This window comes from Neolamprologus multifasciatus, chromosome 17 (assembly GCF_963576455.1).
Source record: "Neolamprologus multifasciatus chromosome 17, fNeoMul1.2, whole genome shotgun sequence".
In the NCBI taxonomy this organism is placed as follows: domain Eukaryota; kingdom Metazoa; phylum Chordata; class Actinopteri; order Cichliformes; family Cichlidae; genus Neolamprologus; species Neolamprologus multifasciatus.
Window position 1 is genome coordinate 26826782 of NC_140455.1, and position 19031 is coordinate 26845812.

At 40.3% G+C, this 19031-nt stretch overlaps 1 protein-coding gene across 1 annotated transcript in view; it reads left to right on the plus strand.

Moving 5' to 3' along the window:
• Positions 1 to 75: 75 nt before the first annotated feature.
• The window catches only part of LOC146499527 (protein O-mannosyl-transferase TMTC2-like), a 63007-nt gene continuing 44051 nt past the window's right edge, over positions 76 to 19031 (plus strand). Inside the window, exon 1 of the mRNA XM_085137257.1 lies at positions 76 to 495. Within this exon, the coding sequence (XP_084993383.1) occupies positions 413 to 495 (83 nt within the window). The 5' untranslated portion in view covers positions 76 to 412. The remainder of the gene's footprint in view (positions 496 to 19031) is intronic.

Genomic DNA, 19031 nt, shown 5'->3' on the forward strand with positions numbered 1-19031 from the left:
ACCTTTTCTCTCCAATGCAGAGCCCATTGCGCATGCTCACCCTCCCTGAAAACCACATGCGTCTCCCCGCTCTGCTCTCTCCAGTGCCAAGGCAGGGAGATGCTCACACTGAAGGCACCGCAGCACAGAAATGCGCACCGTTCCGAGCCGGACCGGGCGACAGCTGCACCTCCACTTCTCCAGGCTTGACGCGTTTCACAGCACAATGGGTTAGAGGGTGATAAGGCAAACTTTGACACACTTTGCATGACACGGGAAAATGCCCTGCGTTGCCTGTAGAGCTCTGCTGCCGAGCGGCTGAATTGAGAGCATAATAACAGAGACTTCAGAGAGAGAGACACAAACAGAGAGACGAGGGGACCTGATTCCAATAATTTCTATCCCGGTTCCTCTCCCACTTTGGTTTTGAGAGATGATCACGGAGCTCGTGTGCACCGCCGTGGCTGTGGGTCTCTATCTGAACACGCTGGACGCAGATTTCTGCTACGATGACAGGTATGTTTCGCCTACAGAGCGCAGCAGCGCCGCTGCCAACAACATCACAGCCCGCTCCTACACTTGTCATCTCCTCCGGTTACGTCGGCACGGAAGGGAAGCGGAGAGGGACGGGTGGTTGCTCCTGTCCGCATGTTTGCATGTGCTTTTGTCTGTAGCCTGTGATGAATCACCGCTTATTTGTCGGCTTAAGGCAAGACACAAAGAGAGAGTGAGGGGGTGGGAGTGCACTAAAACCCAAGCGTTAAATAAATGTTGTAATATTCCTAAAGCATCTACTGTGCTCAACTGTGCGTTCATATAACTTGAGCTGCTCTTGAGTTCATATAGCCTCATGACTAAGTGTACGTCTTAATGTTCTGTGCTTAGCCCCACAAATAATTCTTAAGTATGATGGACATGATTAAAGTCCACAGAGACGCGGGGTTTATTTCCACAGTAAGGAACCTCACAGCTCAAGTTCAACACGTTGTGAAGCGATAGCAGCCCTGGTCCCCTCGCCTGCATGCACATGCACTGCTTCTGATGCTCTTTGTGTTGCACTCATGCTTGTTCTAACAATGCCCTACTCTCCGGGGAATAAGGCTAATTTAAACCGGGAGTGATTTTGCAAACAGCTGAATAAACATGCCAGCATTTTAATAGCTATGGAAGAGCGATTAGAGAGAACCCCTGGACAGAGATGGACAGGGATCTACTGTAAAATGTAAAGGTGGACAAAAGAGGACTCAAAGTTATGATCACTGTAAAGCAAACATACAGAAGTCTTATGTTTAGGGATATCTGCATCAGCAAGATTTATCTGCTCATTATTTTTTTCCATTGACTCCTCTATTGTTTAGCCTGTAAAACGCTGACAAATATTGACCTATTTTATACACTATATCCAATTAACAGCCAAGAGCCCAAATGTTTGTTTTTTAATGCTGTAAAACATAATTATCCTTGTTCTGGGGAAACTGCAATTGGTCTTTATTGTCTTCATACAGTCTGAGAAGTAAAAAAGGAAAAAAGATATGTGCAAACCAGTAAGATAGATGGTTCCATAAGCATAAGGGGCTCAACAAAATGCAGAAGATCAGATTAGGTGACACTAGCCATGTACAAAAGAGAAAAATGTGGTACATTTCAGGGAGTGGGTGTGCTCGCAATTCATCTGTGCTTGTTAGAATCGCCAATTCGTAATGTAAATGCCTGGGAGTTGCAGCACAGCTGGGCTCCTTTGAAAAAGAACATCTGGACAGATAGTTCCCCACTGACCTTGAAATACTGTATATGGCCATAAAGAGAGCTTGGCTCTGTGAATCCTGATATCAATTCATCTTCCATTATCAAGTGTTGAATCACGGGGTGAAGCTGCTGATATGCAAGGTATGCGGTAGGTTTCTTTGTGGATTAAAAGCATGAACAGACAGAGAGCAGGTTGTCTCCCTTATTCAGCCACAGCTCAGTCAGAAAGGTTGCTGCCTGGTTAGCATCTATGGACAGCCCTTAAAAGTCAAAATATCCCCCCACTTTCACTTTTCAGCACCATCGGTGACCCCTCTGTGTGCTGTTTTTGAGTAGGACGGAGTGAAAAAAAGGAGGTGACGCAGCACAGAAACGTGCGAGTGGTGGTAGGAATAAGTTTCCTATTCTATCTTCAGTTACATCGCACCTCGCCAAGTATCCCCCTGTAAAAATGCCCAGAGGTTCTGTTGCCATCGGCTTTGTCTGCACGGCATTGCAAGGTTGTCAAAAAGCCAGTCGGTGAAAGATTATCCGGGGGAGCTGCTCTGCCCACTCCAGCCTACGCTTGCTCTTCATCCCATCAGTGAAAGTTCAGTATCTCCCCCACCCAACATTGTGTATTTATCAAAGTCACCATGGTAATTTACACTCTGGAGGACAAGAACTGGTGTTTTGGTTCAGTGCTTTCAGATGGAGGAGGCTGAATACCAATCAGAGGTCTGACATTCTCTGGTCGTTCATCAAACGGAGTCCTCTCTTGGGGTCAAGAGTCGTGCGCTCCCGGTCTCTTCCCTCAGGGTTTGAACGAGAGTTACGAGCAAAAGGTTAAGGTGGGAGAAGGATTGAAGTGGAGGAGAGTTCAACTAATCGTTCTGGTACGGAGCTCTCTGCAAAGACTGATTTGGTTGTAGTCAAGTTTGTTTATCCCCTGGTAGGGAGCTTACGCGATCTTATCTGACCTTTAACTCTCTAATCAAATTCTCATTACATGTCACATGCAGCTCCTAGCATCCTACACAAGATGCTGAAGAAGATAAAACCTCTCAATTCAGGCACTCTGAGTTGTGGGGATGTTATGGCATGTCTCTGCTTTTTCAATCATGTCAAGTGTTTTTCCTGGGCATTGCTCAGGGCCTGGCCAAGAAGTCTCTTGGCCAGTGATAATCACAATGAAAAGCCTCTGCGTGTGAAATGACTAAGTTTTACGGGAGCTGGGAGGGGAGTTGAGCCAGGCCATATTTGACTCAGGGAAAAAGATCAAGACTTCTTTTACTGTAGGGCTTTCCTTGGGTTTAGCCAAATGTAAGGGCAGACTTTTCATCTATGGTTTCATCCATAAAAAAAACAAAATGTCCATAGTGTTGATGTTTGTATTTGTCAGATTGATTGCGTAAGAGATTTGGTAATAGATTGGAAAATGTATTCACCATAACCTCTGAACTTTCCTTTGAATACCCATCATCGCAGCTTTGACAAATGTGGCTCCGTGTAATTCTGACATCTCAATAATATTGGTTTTATAACCACACCTTTTGACTAATGGATCAAGTGGCTGAATGGATGTCTTCACTTAGGTGGCATTATTCAGCGGACGCCAAATGTGAGGCAAGGACAAGAGATAAATGAATGAGAAGAGAAATGAAATGCATGCTAAGTGGCTTTCAGTGTCTCCAAGAAACATCTGTGACCCCAGTAACGTCACAGACCCTCTGTTCAGCTCAGAAGTGCATTACGGTCCCCAAGGGCATTGAAGTGAAAACATCTTCCTTCTTTGTTTTAGCCAAACAGTTTCATCTCCCGGGGCTGCACAAGTTTGGCTACGTATGGATTTTGTTGTATGGCGCAACGTGGTCCTGAAAAGTGCACTGTAAAAAATCTCCATATTTTCAGCGCTAATTAAATATACCACACATATAGTGACTCAAAAGAAGTGGCACAGTGAAGACTGAGGATCACAGAGTCTGTTAGTTGCAGCATCTGCTCCTTTTCTAGCTCGGGTTTTGTGGTTAACCGATAAATGCATCAAGATGAGATTGCCTTTTAGGAGCACCCTTTCATCATAGTTCAAACCATATAGCTTTGAATTGAAGTGCTAATGGATTATGTATGTTAATGATGCACACATTGCTTAGCACTGTGGAACACTTACAAAAACAAACAAAACTGCCTTGTGCACTTTCAGAGAAAACAGAATCAAATCCAGAAAATCCTGCTTTTCTTGCTTCCCTCTGTATGTTGTCACGTTGTGGAAGCATGCTCACTTAATAATAAAGATTTTACATGTCTAACAGCAGACTGAATCAGGAGTTAACTAGACAAAAAGTTTTCAAGTATTTTTTTTGTCTTCTGTACAGCTGCCATATAGCCATTTTTTTTTCTGTTGTAATATTTTTCTATCAGCTCAAACATAAACATAATGTAAACAAGATAGGTTACCTGAGTCTAACTGGATCTAACAGTTACATGTTCTACAGGTTCTTGAACATACTGAACACAGTAGGGATGTTGCCAGAACTGGTATTTGCAATACCTTTACTCAGACAGAGGGACAAAATACTTCTAATATTAGCAATGTATCTAATAGACCAGCATCTAGATCTGTTTAAAAACTTCAGCAGTAAACAATATCCAATGTTCTGTCCTTCTTTTATTACCCTAAAAATTTATGTTACCCTTTTGCTTGAGACATCTGGTATTGCCGTTGTAAAAATCAGGCTTGAGGTAATTTAATGTGACTAACTTTATACCTCATAGTAGTGTTAGGCTGGTCAATGAGCAGCCTACTAACATTTCATTATGTTTCACTTCTCTTTAATTTTGTTACTTAAATTTTCAATATAGGAGTTTGTGTTCAGGGATAATCATTTTGTTTTGGTGTCAAACTGAGTATTGATGATTGTGTAGTTCTACTGGTAGTGGTATTGACTACTAAATTTCTAGGATCTGTAGAAGACAGACAATATCAAAACTCAATCAAGCTCTTGCTAAAGCAAAAAAAATCAAACAAACAAACAAAAAAAAATCCTTAAACTATCCAAATACTGATGGTTACATAGTTTTTATATCAGTAACCTATAAGAGACCACTGAGTCCACAGATCTTAAGCTCAGTGGGAGAAAGTTCCAGGGTCTGGAGGCCACTGTTGCAAAAGCTCCTTTAGATCTCAGCCTTGTATGCTGCACAGCCAGCATGCCCTGATCATATGACCTAAGGGAATGTGTGGATGTAAAAGTTCACTGATGTATGCTGGTGCTCTTCCATGCAGACCTCTGAAAGTTTAAAGTTAACCAGAAATGTAACATTAACATCCAAAGTAACAGCAGAGTCAAAAGTCACCCCAAGGTTCCTGATAAAAGATTTGGTAACCGTGCAAAGGGGACAAGAGTTTATACTACCTGAGGCTCAAATCTGTTCAGAGCACAAACAAGGATTTATGTTTCCCCATTGTTAAGCCTTCCAACTTTATATATAATCTTAAGCACCTATGAAATATCTGTACATAAACAATAAAGGCCCCATAACAGAACCTTGTGGCACACCCTGGGCAAGAGAACTGCAAGAGGATCTGTATATAGAAGCAGCCACAGTGAGCTCTATGAAAGCCAGACTAAAAGGAGGATCTAAAGGAGACAGAATGCTTTGTTTTTCCAAACTAGCTCCAAACCGTAGGTAGTGGGAGGCAAAAAAACCCCAAAACTCTCCTCTTTTATATTTAGTTTTCAACAGCAGGTGTTTCCACTTTTTCTGCCTTAACCTTTAAAAAACAGATGTCACAAGCTCATGCGATAGTGACCATTAACAGTACAACATGTATGCAGGTCAGAAGTGCCTTAAACCTGGTTTTTCTCCGAGGGCCACCAGATGGTGATAGTTGTGGTTGCAAAAAGACTTTGAGGCTTCAAAACAGGACTTTAGAAACCAGTGGGTGATGTCATGGTTGCTACATCTACCTTTTACGCTGTATATAGTTGCGACTTCTCACAGCCTGCTGTATTGTTCTTTGTGAAGCTAATGAGATTGTAGTTTTACAAAATAAACATCATGCTGAATTCAAAAATGTTTTAAAGCAATGATTAAGACCCTAACCTCATCAGGAAGTTCTACTGAGGACATTGATCAAAGGGGCTAAGGGGCAGTTTTCCGTAGATGCATACAGCTGGACTTTATGTTACAAACAGAAAAGTCACCTCCTGCTCACTTTTAAAAAATAATGCACATTGAAGACATTTCCACAGAAATATTTTCAAAAAATGATAACCAGGTCTTACAGAGCCTATTTGGCAAAAAGCATTGAAGACAAACTTTTTTCGGGTGCTGTTACATTACCCATTACTGAAATACCTCATTAAAATATCCGCCACCGTGGATGTGGTGACACATGGTATCATGACTGAAACAGTAAGAAACAATTTAATGTTTTGGAATAACCAATTTTTGAGGCTGAGGAAATGAAAAATTATAATTAGCACATTGCACTTTAAAAAAAAAGTCATTTCTAACCAAATGTCCCCTGTCACCTCTCGATCAAATCTGTTCATGATAACGGCTCATAATTATTATCTCTTATGGGTTGAGGCTCGTTGTGATCAGTTTCAGCCCACCATATTAAATGCTGCCAGGAATCCCGTTGCCTCTGGTGGAATAATTATCTAAAACATCTGCCCCAGTTGCGTTGAGGCTGTTTAAGTTACAGTACGTGCTTGGAAACGCTAAATATTGAGGCAAGAGGAAAGCTAATCAAATGATTGAACAAAGTCTCTTTTTCTGAACTATGTGTGGAGCAAGTAATCCAGCTGAGGTGAAACGGTCTGTGTCTGTCAGGAAGAGTTTTGAGTGTAAAATGCCTGAAGACAGAATTAAAGTGTGGTAAGGATAACTGATGAAAAAGGGTCTTTATGAACAGTAATTTGAGATAGTTTTGAGGCAAGGAACTTTTAACCAGATTTGCGTACTAAAGGATTATGTGCTTTCGAGGAGAAATGGGCAGACCTCATGAAAAGTGTGGTTTCGTGGTGGGAAAAAAAATCTTTTCTAGTAATGTGTCACCATCATATGCACCCAATAACCATTCACATATGTTTTTGCTCCCTAGCTTTAAGAAGTGTTGCCATTGATGTCTTGTTTCTGCAGACTCCTTACACTTGGGATGGAGACCTCAGACTATCATTAAAACAATAGGAAGGCCGGGGAAGGAGTCTCATCTTGATTACTTTAGTCAACGTAAGCACTTAGTGGTCAACCTTTAAGATATTGTGGCTTCAAAACTGTTTTCAGGCCAAAAATGAAGGCTTGGAGAAGTCAGGAAGTTGAATGGGGTGAATTAGATTTCCCCTATAGTGGTTGTCGAGCTCCACGTTTAAGGGAACAAATGGCAATAGATCAGCTGAAGACAGAGAATGAAACATCAAGGCCAATCTCCTTGAAATGACATGAGCTCAAAGCTTTTACAGGAGTGGTAAATAAAACCACTTGCAGAGATTTTTCTTCATAACAAAGGGGCACTGAGACATTTTCTGTTGATCAGAACCATCTTATGAGAGGTTTGATTTTTGATTACTTTGATTTAAAGTTGTCATTGTAGAGTTGTATGGTCTGCCATCTTTGATGTCTAACTTTAGAACAGGATGAAGATTAAGTTTCATTTTAAATCTCCAGTTTCAAGGTTACACTACACAAATGCACACAACAATGCAAACAGCTCCATTTGCGTGATACTAGTTTATTTTAAATGGGTCGCAATTCATGCCTCCTCATTAAGTGGTGTTGTATGAACTGTACAACTGGCAGTTGCTGTGAAAGCGGTTGTTAGAGCCCTGGCCAAGAGACTGGTCAGGCACCCTGAATAACGACTGGTAACTAGGGGAAAAATGTGTGTTTCCCAACCAGTTGGGGAGTGGTTGTGGGAGGTTGCTTGCTGTTGCTAGCTCCTTGCAAGTGCTTGTAGTTTGTATGGTAAACTTCTTTGCAAACATTCACCAGCTACTTGCTAGCAAAACTGTAAAAAGCTATATAGTTTCTGGGACTGTGTGACTATAGCCTAAAGCTCTCATTCTTTTCCTGCAGTGCTGTACCACTTGTTTGTCATAAGGCCTCAATCCTAAGTGGACTAAGTGGACCTTTTAAGCTTTTCTGACATACTGTTGGATATTCATACCAAACAAAGCTAGGTTTTACAAAGGCAAGGCTTTCTAATTGTGGGATGTGCGACACCAGCCCCAGGGCACAGATTAAATTCAGTTTCACAGCAGTGCACACATTTACGCATGTGGTACAGTAACAATAACTTTAATAACACACAGATGGTTTGGGATCTGACAGTAAACAATGTTTTATGTTCTGCACATCGTACATGTTGTCTGTTACACACAGATTTGTATGGTGGAACTCCCTTGATAAATGCTGCTTTCCATTCGAGTTGGTTCTCAGGACTGCAAACAGTCGCCAGAATTTTCTAACTGAAAAGTTTACCCTACTATCATAAACATATTCAGTCTGCTTCAGCCTTTTTTCATTTATTTATTCTGAACTGACATATTCTTCTGAGAAAAACACTTGCACTGTTATTTTGTTAATACATTACTCCACAAATTTGCTTTTGGTAGAATTCTGGTCATTAATGAAATAAACTTTTGTTTAAAATTATTAATCAATTCACATACAGCATTTAGGTCATGGTTTTTGGGGGGGGGGGGTTTTAAAGGCAAAAATGTCAAATCCTCAACTAATCTGATTTTTCAATAGTAAGAAACTAATATATTCTTTCCCCAGTGTAATGATAAACTAAACGTCTTTAGGTTTACTAGTGTTGCTGAGTTTTTGCAAACTGATATTGGCATTTCTTGCATTTCTTAGGTCAAAAAAATTAAGCAGATAATAAACTGGCAGGTAAATCGGTGATAAACATATATGCTTGTTGCAAACATGTTAAAAAACCGTCAGTACATTTCTCAGTACCTTTTTAAAAGCTATTAAGGAACACCTAATATTTGTATCATGCTTGCATCCAATACACAGACACACAAAAGAGATGGATTTGTTATTTTTAGGTTGTCCCTCCTTGTCCCATCAGATCCCAGCGATGCATGAGGCTGGTTGAGGCTGCTACAGTAACCCTTGGCTGGCCTTTGTGCTCCACAGGCCGCAGTCGCCCCGCCTTTCTGCCAAGACAGGACCGCCAAACCTCAGTCCCACGACCCTCCCTGTGTACACACCATATGCGTATCCCAAAACAGTGGTAGCCACTGACAACTCTGCTTACAAGATTGCCAGCCCTCTGCACAATACACATACCAAAGGCACAGATTTGTCATGTGACACTTATGCTAGATTTGGTAGGACGGAACTCTCAGGTTTGTAGATAAAGTGGTGAAAACATAATCTGTCCAAATGCGTGTATCCTCTTAATCTGAGACCCTTCATCACTGTGTTCAGCAGCATGGGGTTGAATTTCTACCACAGGGCACTAAACTTTTCTTTGTAAGCAAGGCACTTTTTCTATGGCATTGGATTACTTAGGAGTGAGCATCCACATTCGCTCTTTACGCTGCGAGGTGGACTTCAAAACAAGTCGTGGCAGTTGGGGGGTAATACAAAACCAAACCGAAGCCGGGGATCACACGGTCACTCTTTCTACCATTTGTAATCAATAGCCATTGTGTATCATTTTTCAGTGACTGTTGAGTTTTTTCTAGCCCAGAACAGCTGTCAGGACAGTAACTCAAACATGCCTTTTTTTTCTCTTTTTTTCCCCTGCACTTGACAAAGCAGTTGTGTTTCACTACACATTGAAAAGTGAGTCTAAACCAAATCCCAACATTGATCACAATCTTAAAAGGATGTGTTCATGGATGTGGAAGGGTTTGTTTTTTCATGTATGGGGACCAATGACAGCCCTTCCCTTGTGATGAGGAAGCCGTCAGGAGATTGTCGTGTAAATGATTGGGCTGATGGATTATGCTTGTGGTTGGTATGAGCTGGGAGCTTTGTGTGGAGGCTTTTTTTTTTTTGCTTTTTTTTTTCTCTATTTATGGTAGAATTTTGCAATAGGTGGTTGCATAGGGGATTTGGGATAGTATAGGAAACATGATATGAGTTTCACTGGTGTTTTTGCTAAGGTTGGAACTCTCTCAACCAAATCTTAACCCCAACAAATTGTATAATGAATTAATTTAGAGGTATTTCTATGAAGAGTGTCAACTCTTTCTTAGTAAACACAAGCAAACAAAATACTCAAGAATTCAATCCTGCTGACCATATTGTGTTTTACAACTAAACAGCTACAGCTTATTGGATATTTGGAGTGCTTTTTATTTTAAGCTGGATAGAAATTTCGCCAGAATATTATGACGAATAAATGTTCTTTTTATTTACTTTTTATTGCCAAACTGTTTTTGTGTTTGGGACATACCTAGAATATGATGAAGTAAAATGATTATGCCATGCGAGCTGCGATGAAACTCCCATTCATCTCAGCATGGGACACTCAGATTGCACTGTGCCTTAATTATTATTCCAAGTGCCAAGCGCTTCACAAAACCAGTAGAGATTCATTAGCTTGGCAGCCTTGGCACTAACTTAGCTTCACACATGGTCGGCTAATAAAAATATAGTAATATGAAAAAGGCTTTCTGGGCCCAAACAGGGCTGGCTGCAGAGTACCCAGTGTGTGTGTGGGGGAAAGTCAGTTTGTGATTCTCACCTCATAAAAACCTGAGACGTGGAGAATGTGAAAGCTAGTGTGAGGGCTAGAGGGATTTGGGGTTCAGGAGAGATCATATGACAGCCCTGTTACCTTTACTCAAAGGTATAGTATGTGGTCCAGAGATGCAGCAGGAGTGAAGTGATTACGCTGAAATTTGGCATTTGTTACCTTTTATGTAATCGTCAGAAGCAAAGCCTCTAAGAGGTCATGATGAAGTGTTCTAAATGTTTATAAGGCATATAGCTTGTTTGTTTCTCACCCAATGCCCTTGATTTACTCTGCAGAGTGAGATAGCCTTTCTTTGTTTCCTGTTTCCTCTTGATAAGTGCGAAAAGTTGAGAATCACACGAGATAATACAGACAGAGGAAGTGTGGACATCTCAATGCTACTGTGTTGTTTAGCCCCTGACTCATTGTGGTATAACAGAGGGCTATTTGGAGGAGTGATGACACAAGCTGCATAATGAAGGGAAATAATATTATTATTGTAGCTTGTTGGAATTGAAAGCATTTTCTATTGTTCTTAAAGCGTTGCTTTATTCAGAAATATGGAATAAGCATGGTTTGATCCGAAGCTGTTCTGAGTTTCTAACTAATTTCCTGTTTTGCCATATAGCTGCATTTTTCGGGTTTGCGGTACACCGTTTCAGTCAAAAAACACCAAGTCACTCAGGTTTGGCTCAGTTGCAAGGTCATTATTCTGTGTTTAGAAGCATAAAGCATATCATCCCTCAAGTTAACTATCCTCTCTAATTACCAAGCCAAGGATAGGAAACATTTAAGCTAATTTTCCTATTTTGCACTGCCCTTTAAGCACTGTTCAATAGTCTGCTCACCCATTTTTACAGAAAGAAACTGAACTTTTTTCTTTGGAGTTAATCTTGTGATGGAATCACTGGCTGGCTTTGCAGGTATTGGGAGTTTTGGAAGATAAGGCGAATTGCTCTTTAAATAAACATGGCAGTTTGGACTGCAGCAAATCTGCATGATAATGGCTGCTTTGGAGATAAACCAGCCAGTCTCTCTTTTTCTTCAGAGGTGCAGTTTTAATATTCATGGATCAGTGGCTTTAGGAAAGGCTGTACAGTTATTGTGCTTTTATGACAAGCTATGACAGCTCTGTAATTTCTTTTTAATAGATTTTTGAATATCCTATACAGTTTAGCCTTTTAGTTAGTTTCATTTTCTTAATCTTATGGGCTGTATTGAAGGCCATTGAATAATGCATGCTTTTTATTTGGATAAGAACAAGACCAATTTATATGAGCTCTGTGATGTGTCTTCGCTTTCACTTTGATAAGAAGCAGACACCAGAGAACTTGGAATGTGTCGATACTATAATTGGTTTGCCCTTGATTAAAAGAAATTCAGTATTAAAGGCAATCAATCATGCCCTTTCATGTGAGTGTTAGCAAAGAAACATCCAAAGGTGCTGGCCTGTGGTAGATCTGTGCTGTGTACACACAGTAAGCAGTCCGATTAGCAGTCACTGTGGAGCGTGATGGGCTAGCTCATCCGTCACACTGCGCATATTTCATCAAAAGATACACACAGACATACCCTCCCACCCCAAGGCTCCCTGTAACTGTGATACCACTTCAAGTTAGACTGTTATTGAGCTGCCTGACAGCACCAATTTAGTCTATACTCTGTGGTCTTGATGTTTTTTTTCCTACTATGACCAGCAGCATCTACTGATAAATAGTGTTGTTAGCAGAAGAAACATACTTGACATACTTGTTGGACAAACCAAAGACATCTGTCTAGGTAGCATCTTGCCATATATCCCTTCAGATTAGGGTGCATGCTATCATTTGTTATCATATATTTTTTCTTTTCATCTTATGAATCTGTTTTTTGGGCATGATCCCACAGGTTTTGTGTTATTTTCAACCTTGCTGTCACCTTTACTGTTCCGATAATAGCTGTGTAGTTGAGATAACATGAAGGTGGAAGATTTGTATAGCCGTTTGGCCTTGATTGGACTCTACTGTGGACACAAATATGAACACGGAGAGTTGAAGACCCAATGGCCAAGCGGTCTTTTATTTTTCTTTCATGTCTACTTGATGTCTGCCATTTGAGGTATGTGAATTCTTCAAGTTTATGCGGTCACCACAAACAGTCTTGCAGTTATTGCAATCTCAGAGGAAGGTGGTCTCTAGTTTACACTTTGCCTTTTTTGTACAAATAAAAAGGAATTAGTTAGCAGTTGTCAAGCTTATCCAGATTTTTTGTGCTAATCTTTGTGCTTTTTAATATATGAACCTCACATATATGACAGAAAATTTAAAAAGTATATAATAGTTTCCCTGAATAGAAACGATACAATATATTATCATTAGCAAGGCTTACAGGCAGAATCTGTTATATTCAGGAAGAGCCAAGCTAGCTGTCCCTGTTTCTAGTTGTTTTGCTAAGCAAATGGTAAATGGTAAATGGCCTGTATTTATATAGCGCTTTACTAGTCCCTAAGGACCCCAAAGCGCTTTACATATCCAGTCATCCACCCATTCACACACACACACTGGTGATGGCAAGCTACATTGTAGCCACAGCCACCCTGGGGCGCACTGACAGAGGCGAGGCTGCCGGACACTGGCGCTACAGGGCCCTCTGACCACCACCAGTAGGCAACGGGTGAAGTGTCTTGCCCAAGGACACAACGACCAAGACTGACCAAGCCGGGGCTCGAACCGGCAACCTTCCGATTACAAGGCGAACTCCCAACTCTTGAGCCACGATCGCCCCGAAATGAAATTGTTTCCTTCATATATGTGGAAACATTAGAGAAAAGTTCAGTTTCTTTTTGCCTCCTTGTGTAATATGCATGTATTGAATAACAAAGGGAACAACTTGGCCACAGTCACTTGTAACCCAGTCTTCCATACACTTGTCATGATGTTATAATATGACATCATGTCTGCTTTTCCCTCCAGTCTATCTCAGAGGGGAATATGGTCTTTTTATAGTGTTACACAATGCGTTTTATGGTCTTTATAATAGTTTCCTGCAGCATTCAAATATAGCTATATATTTTAGAACACCTGCTGATAGTTTGACAAACTTGGGTTATAATAAACCTCCTGCAGGAAAGGGAATTTAGCATGTTTTTGTGTAATCCACCAAATCTTATCAGTTTCATAATCCATGCACTTGCCAGTAGTCCACAGATAGTTTCATTAAAGGCTTCAAAAGAAGTCTTTAATGAAACTATCTTTGAATGACTTTTGACGACTTTTGCTTTGTCCAAACTTGAGGGTCAAATGGATGCTGTTTCCACTCTTGGGATGACTCCATTGGTTCCAGTGTTAAAGTTAAGTTCAGGAAAATAGTTTCATTGTACCAGCCGTGTTTAACAGATCACAGATCAGAATTTGAAAAGATCTTAGATAATTAGCACCGATCCTTGAAAAGAAGACAGATTTAGTTTGGGTTGGCCCCTGTGGTACCCCTCTTTAGCTGCCGTTTCTCTCTGGCTAATGCTGGAATGTGACAACTGGTCACGGCAGAAGAAAGAGGGGCCTATTCTGAATTGGATACAGTGCTGTATGGTCTGTTAGTGCAGCTTACTTGGCCATTACAAATTTTGCATGTGAATCTGACCACTGAAAGCTGTCAAAACACAGAGAAACTTGACTGGTCCAGAATGTGACACTGAACACTGTTTTCTGTAAGACTCGTAGCCATTCTTTACGTATAATACAAATCCTCCACATTCTCAAAATAGCTGCATTTTTAAATTTGTGATCAGATTACAAAACGATTCTAGGGGAGCATTATAGTGAATTTTTTTTTCTTAATCAGAGACAGAAAGCGTTTGAGCAGAAACAGAATGCTGCTTTGTTTCTCCAGCTGCTCCCTTGGCAGCGCTGCAGCACTGCAATCCTCTACTGGCTCTGTGATTTGTCATCAGCAATTAAACTTGTCTTCATTATAATCTCGATTCCAGATCAAAACCGATCCAGTTTCTCAAAGAAACTGCAAGGTCTGAACAGAAGTCGTGTCTCAGTGGCAAAGATCTGTAGTATGATTATAGAATCCTCATAATTTTTTGATTAACCTTCAGGAATTAAAAAAATTTAATATACCATTTTATTTTAATGGCTGCGTGCTACTTTTAAGGAGAACAAGAGAGGGAACCTTATCCTTGGTGAAGGACAATAGACTCTGTTGGACGTTGCAAGTGAACAAACTAGGCCAGCAAGACCGGAGTGGGAATCTGTGATGCTTTGTGTCCACACCTGGTACTCTGCGTGTAAATTTGAACATGTGCATTTAAGTTACACAGCTGGACTTGGGTGAAAAGTGAGACGAGAACACTGGCAATCGTTTCGGAGACACGACTCTTTGTGACCTGTCAACACCCATCTATTCCCCATAGAGAACAATCAATGCCAGGCACTTGCCTGGTCTTGGACCCCCTATTTCAATTCAAATATGGAAGGAGTGTTTCATAGTGATTAGTTTAGGTGGCGGGGGGTGCACCTTTTTATAGGTCACTGTGCCAACACCTGGAGCTGTTTGGAAGTAGGCCAGTGGAATTGATTGTAGAAGCAAAAGGTGAAGTGAATTAAAGAGGAAAAGGAAAGAGAATTTTACCTGCTGTTTAAAATTGTATGTATTGTGACTATAATATTAGAGTATTTGGATACAAAAATAAAATGTAGTAATTCTTTCTTTAATGGAGACTTCAGTTGCACAATTTAGTGGTAGACAGGCTGTACTGCTGCAACACTGTTTCTAAGTTGGACCCAGAACAGAAGAGTCCCAAAAATGGAAAAAACACAAAAGCAAAAAAAAAAAAAACTACCCCAAAATGCAGGGAATGATGAGGAGGACTCATGAACATGCGGGAGATGATGAGGGGAGGGAGTAAAGACTAAACAGAAAAAAACTGGTGCAGTAAAGCACAGGTAACCTCAAACAGGAAAATGCCAGAAGAAAGAATAGATATACTACTTGTGGTTATCAAAAGAACAAACAAACAAACAAATACTTGGATACTAATATCAATTTTTCAACAGTGTTAAAAGCAGCAGTGCCATCTTCACCTCCTCCAGCTAATGCACAGCTTCACACAGAACTGCTGTAGACACACAGCCCCTCCCTTCACTAGCAGCTGAACACTTGCACAGCAGCACAACAAACCAGCAGCACAACAAACCCATCTTAAAGACTGCCACCCTGATCTTTAGGCAAAGTTTTGTGAGGGTAAAGCTCCCGATTCAACAACAATGTAGTGTTAAGCAGTCTTTATAAATATTAACTTGGCCGGTGCACACGTTCATGTTTTCCGTTTAACCATTGCCAATTATTCACATTAGCTGTCTGTTAAGTTATCATTAAAGTGGCAGATAGGAACTATGACTAATAATAAAATGATGCCAGGTCTTCAGACACAGGAAATAAACAAGGCTGTAGGTGAATACAATTGCTCGGACCAGTCTTGTTCTTCATTAAAACAATGCTTCTTTTGTTAGCAATGTGTTATTGAAAATGATACCACATATAGTGTCTTTTATTGTAAGGCATAAAGATTGACGGTTTTGTATTGTGACAAGTGTAATATGAATATAACAAAATGCAGGTACCTCTGTTTTCAGAGCCTCACTGAGAAGTCAAAAGCGAATGTTATTTTAAAGCATTTCATATTCCAAAGCCAACAAAATATATATTCATATGTTATATATTAATATGCTTCTCCATCTATGATGCAGTCCAAAGGCTTCCTACAGGATTTGTCCGGCTGTTTGGTGGCCTGATTTTGCAATAATAGAGAGAACATTAGCCTAAATTAATACAACAATTTTAGGGACATCCCCTCCTGGATTGTGCCATAGACTTCTGGTTGATTAAATTGCAGTTTTAATTGAAATATAATTATAGACTTATAATTAATTAGGGTTTTTCTTTTCCAAGAATGGGCCTCTGGGGCATGACAACTCACAAAAACTCAATCAGTTGGGATAAAGTGTAAAGGAATAGTCTGTGACTCAGTGATGACCGTTTTATGAATAAGCATCTCTGTTATGCTTAATTAATCGAAGTAACCATAACATTAAGCAATTAAGCATAGCATAACAATTAATTTGTAAAACTGGTTCTTTTTCCCCCAGTGCTCTTGAATTTGAAGTTAACAAAAATTCCTTTTAATTTTTTTTTTACATTTAAATAGTAGTTTGGGGTTTAACGCTTGTTTTCACATAGTATGAGGTGATAAAAAATGGGCCGCAGCAAATGAATACCTGAGTAAAACAGGCTTTCTTTGCTTTTCATGTTGAAGCAATAATTAATCCCAGCAAGCGAAGATACAACAACCACTGTCTTACATTTTACAACATATCCCCAGCCTGTACACAACACTGATTTATGCATTGTTTGACTAAGTCAGGGTACAGAGCTCTGTCCGTTTTTAATCAAGCATCACATTTATCACGGGATGCAGGCGACTCGCGGAGGCCTCTCTAATTACACGTCCACAGTCAGACACTGTAATTAACTGTCGAGCCTAAGCTAGATGGAAAACTGAGAGGTGATTGGCTGCTCATTTGCTTTTTGGTAACATTGCTGGAGGTTGTTCTGGCTGGATCTTACTGGTGGGATGGAGGGTGTTAGAGTTGGCCACTGTTTCACTGATAAGAGGTGGCTGTGTGGGGAAACCCTATAAAACTCAGCATCCATTGGACTCTTTTTTAAAAGTGTTTCACGCTGCGTCTGCTGTTGGGCACAGTACCAAACTGTATGGCATATTTATTGGGTGAGGCTTAGCAGAATTCTATAAATTTTGCAGTAGGGTTCTCATCTTAATGTATACAGGATAAACACAACTCTGCATAAGCATTCCTGGTGGTCTGTGGGTGTTCATGGAGATGTAAAACTGTAATTTGCTGTTGCTACACTTGAAATGCTAGCCAAGCCTTAGTCTCTATTGTTTTTCTGCATAAATGCATCTAGTCATTTGTACGACAACTCTATACAGCTGGTCTGCAACATACTTAAACTGCTATTCTTCAAGGATGAACAGTTGCACAACTTCTGCAATTCAGTCCGGTAAGTTAACCCTAACCCCTTTCAACATAAAGCTTTTTTTTGTGCTGTCAGGGCTGGCCCCTTTAAATCCCAACCAAGTCTTTCTGTTCACTGCACCTGCCCTGCTCACCCCGTAGAGATGTAAAGCATTAGATTTATTAGCAATTGATTTCTCATAGCCTTCCCGCTGGTGAGTCTGAGGATTCATCACAACCTTTTATTGACATCAGCTCTCAGGAAATGCTTCAGGGGCCCCAGCCACCATTTTTAGCTGAGGTGGCAGTGGAGGCATTGTAGTCAGATCACTTCGATTTTGCGGGACAAGCGTAATGGGAAGTGATCAATCAATCACGTAGATGGAGATAAAGACTGGGTAATCAATCTGCTGAAAAACAGACGAGGGAGTAACACTCTCAATGATTAGGTTCATGATCTTTTTACCACTAATTCCATATATTGACAGTGGGTTTTATTCAAGACTTTGAAAGTTTTAAACAAAACTTTGTTTCAGTGTTTAAAACAGTGAACAGCTCATCACTGCATCAAAAAAGTGCTGAGAATTGGATCACAATAATTGGTTTATACTAGTTTTTACTGTCCGTTGAGCATGAATTGAGGATACTTACTTATTTAACGAGCAGAATGGAAGTATTTCTTAGGGGTTCAGCACTTGTAAAAGGACAAAGCCAGCAAAGTTAATTACTTCCTGGCTCTAAAATAAAGCTAAACAGACAGAAATAATTTTCAGTAAGTCTGAGTCTTATATTTCCCCAAATCTGTCACTTTGGGTTAAGATAAAAGGTCTGCACTCATTTAACCTACCAAAGCTCTGTAAAACTCTTTATTGTGTTTCTCATTAACATATCATTGGTTGCCATACAAGATAATTGCCTTCTACTGGGAGCAACATGGGGTTCAGTTAGCCACAGCTACCAAGATCGCATGGGTAAACAGACAAATCATTAGACCCAGTTGTTGTTGATAGTATTTTCATTTGATTTGTTAAGTATAATAAACACAGAAAATAATGAAACATGTCATTTAAGACAAAACCACTTCTATAATTTCTACATAAACTGAATCATCAGCATCACTCAACCAGTCACGGTATTTGCAAGAGGCATGAATTTTCACATAGCTTCACGCATGCTTTAGACTAAAGTCAGTTTTCTCATTGTTATATCAAATTCCCAGCCTTTCGTCAGTACTTTTCACACTAATCAAAACCAATATTACAAGGTTTAAACACTTGTGAAACAATTCTGATATACATTAAGAGACTTAAAAATTGGACAATTCGTGTTCAAGGTTTATTTAGGGCATTGACTTAGGGCAGTGCACTGTTGGGTTTTAGTTGTGTTGCTTATCAGGAAACCGGCTTTATAGGAAACATGAAAGCAAGTCCGTTCCCTGACAAAAGAGAGACAGCCAACTTCCTGATGTTGTACTCACACTGTTTCTCCCTCTTTGAAGCTCAAAGCCCCCGGAAGAAATCTCTTGCCCTGACTCGCCAGCTTAGGCAGACTGAGGATGTAGAGGCGCCTTTATCCTAATCAACACTGAGTTGACCTGA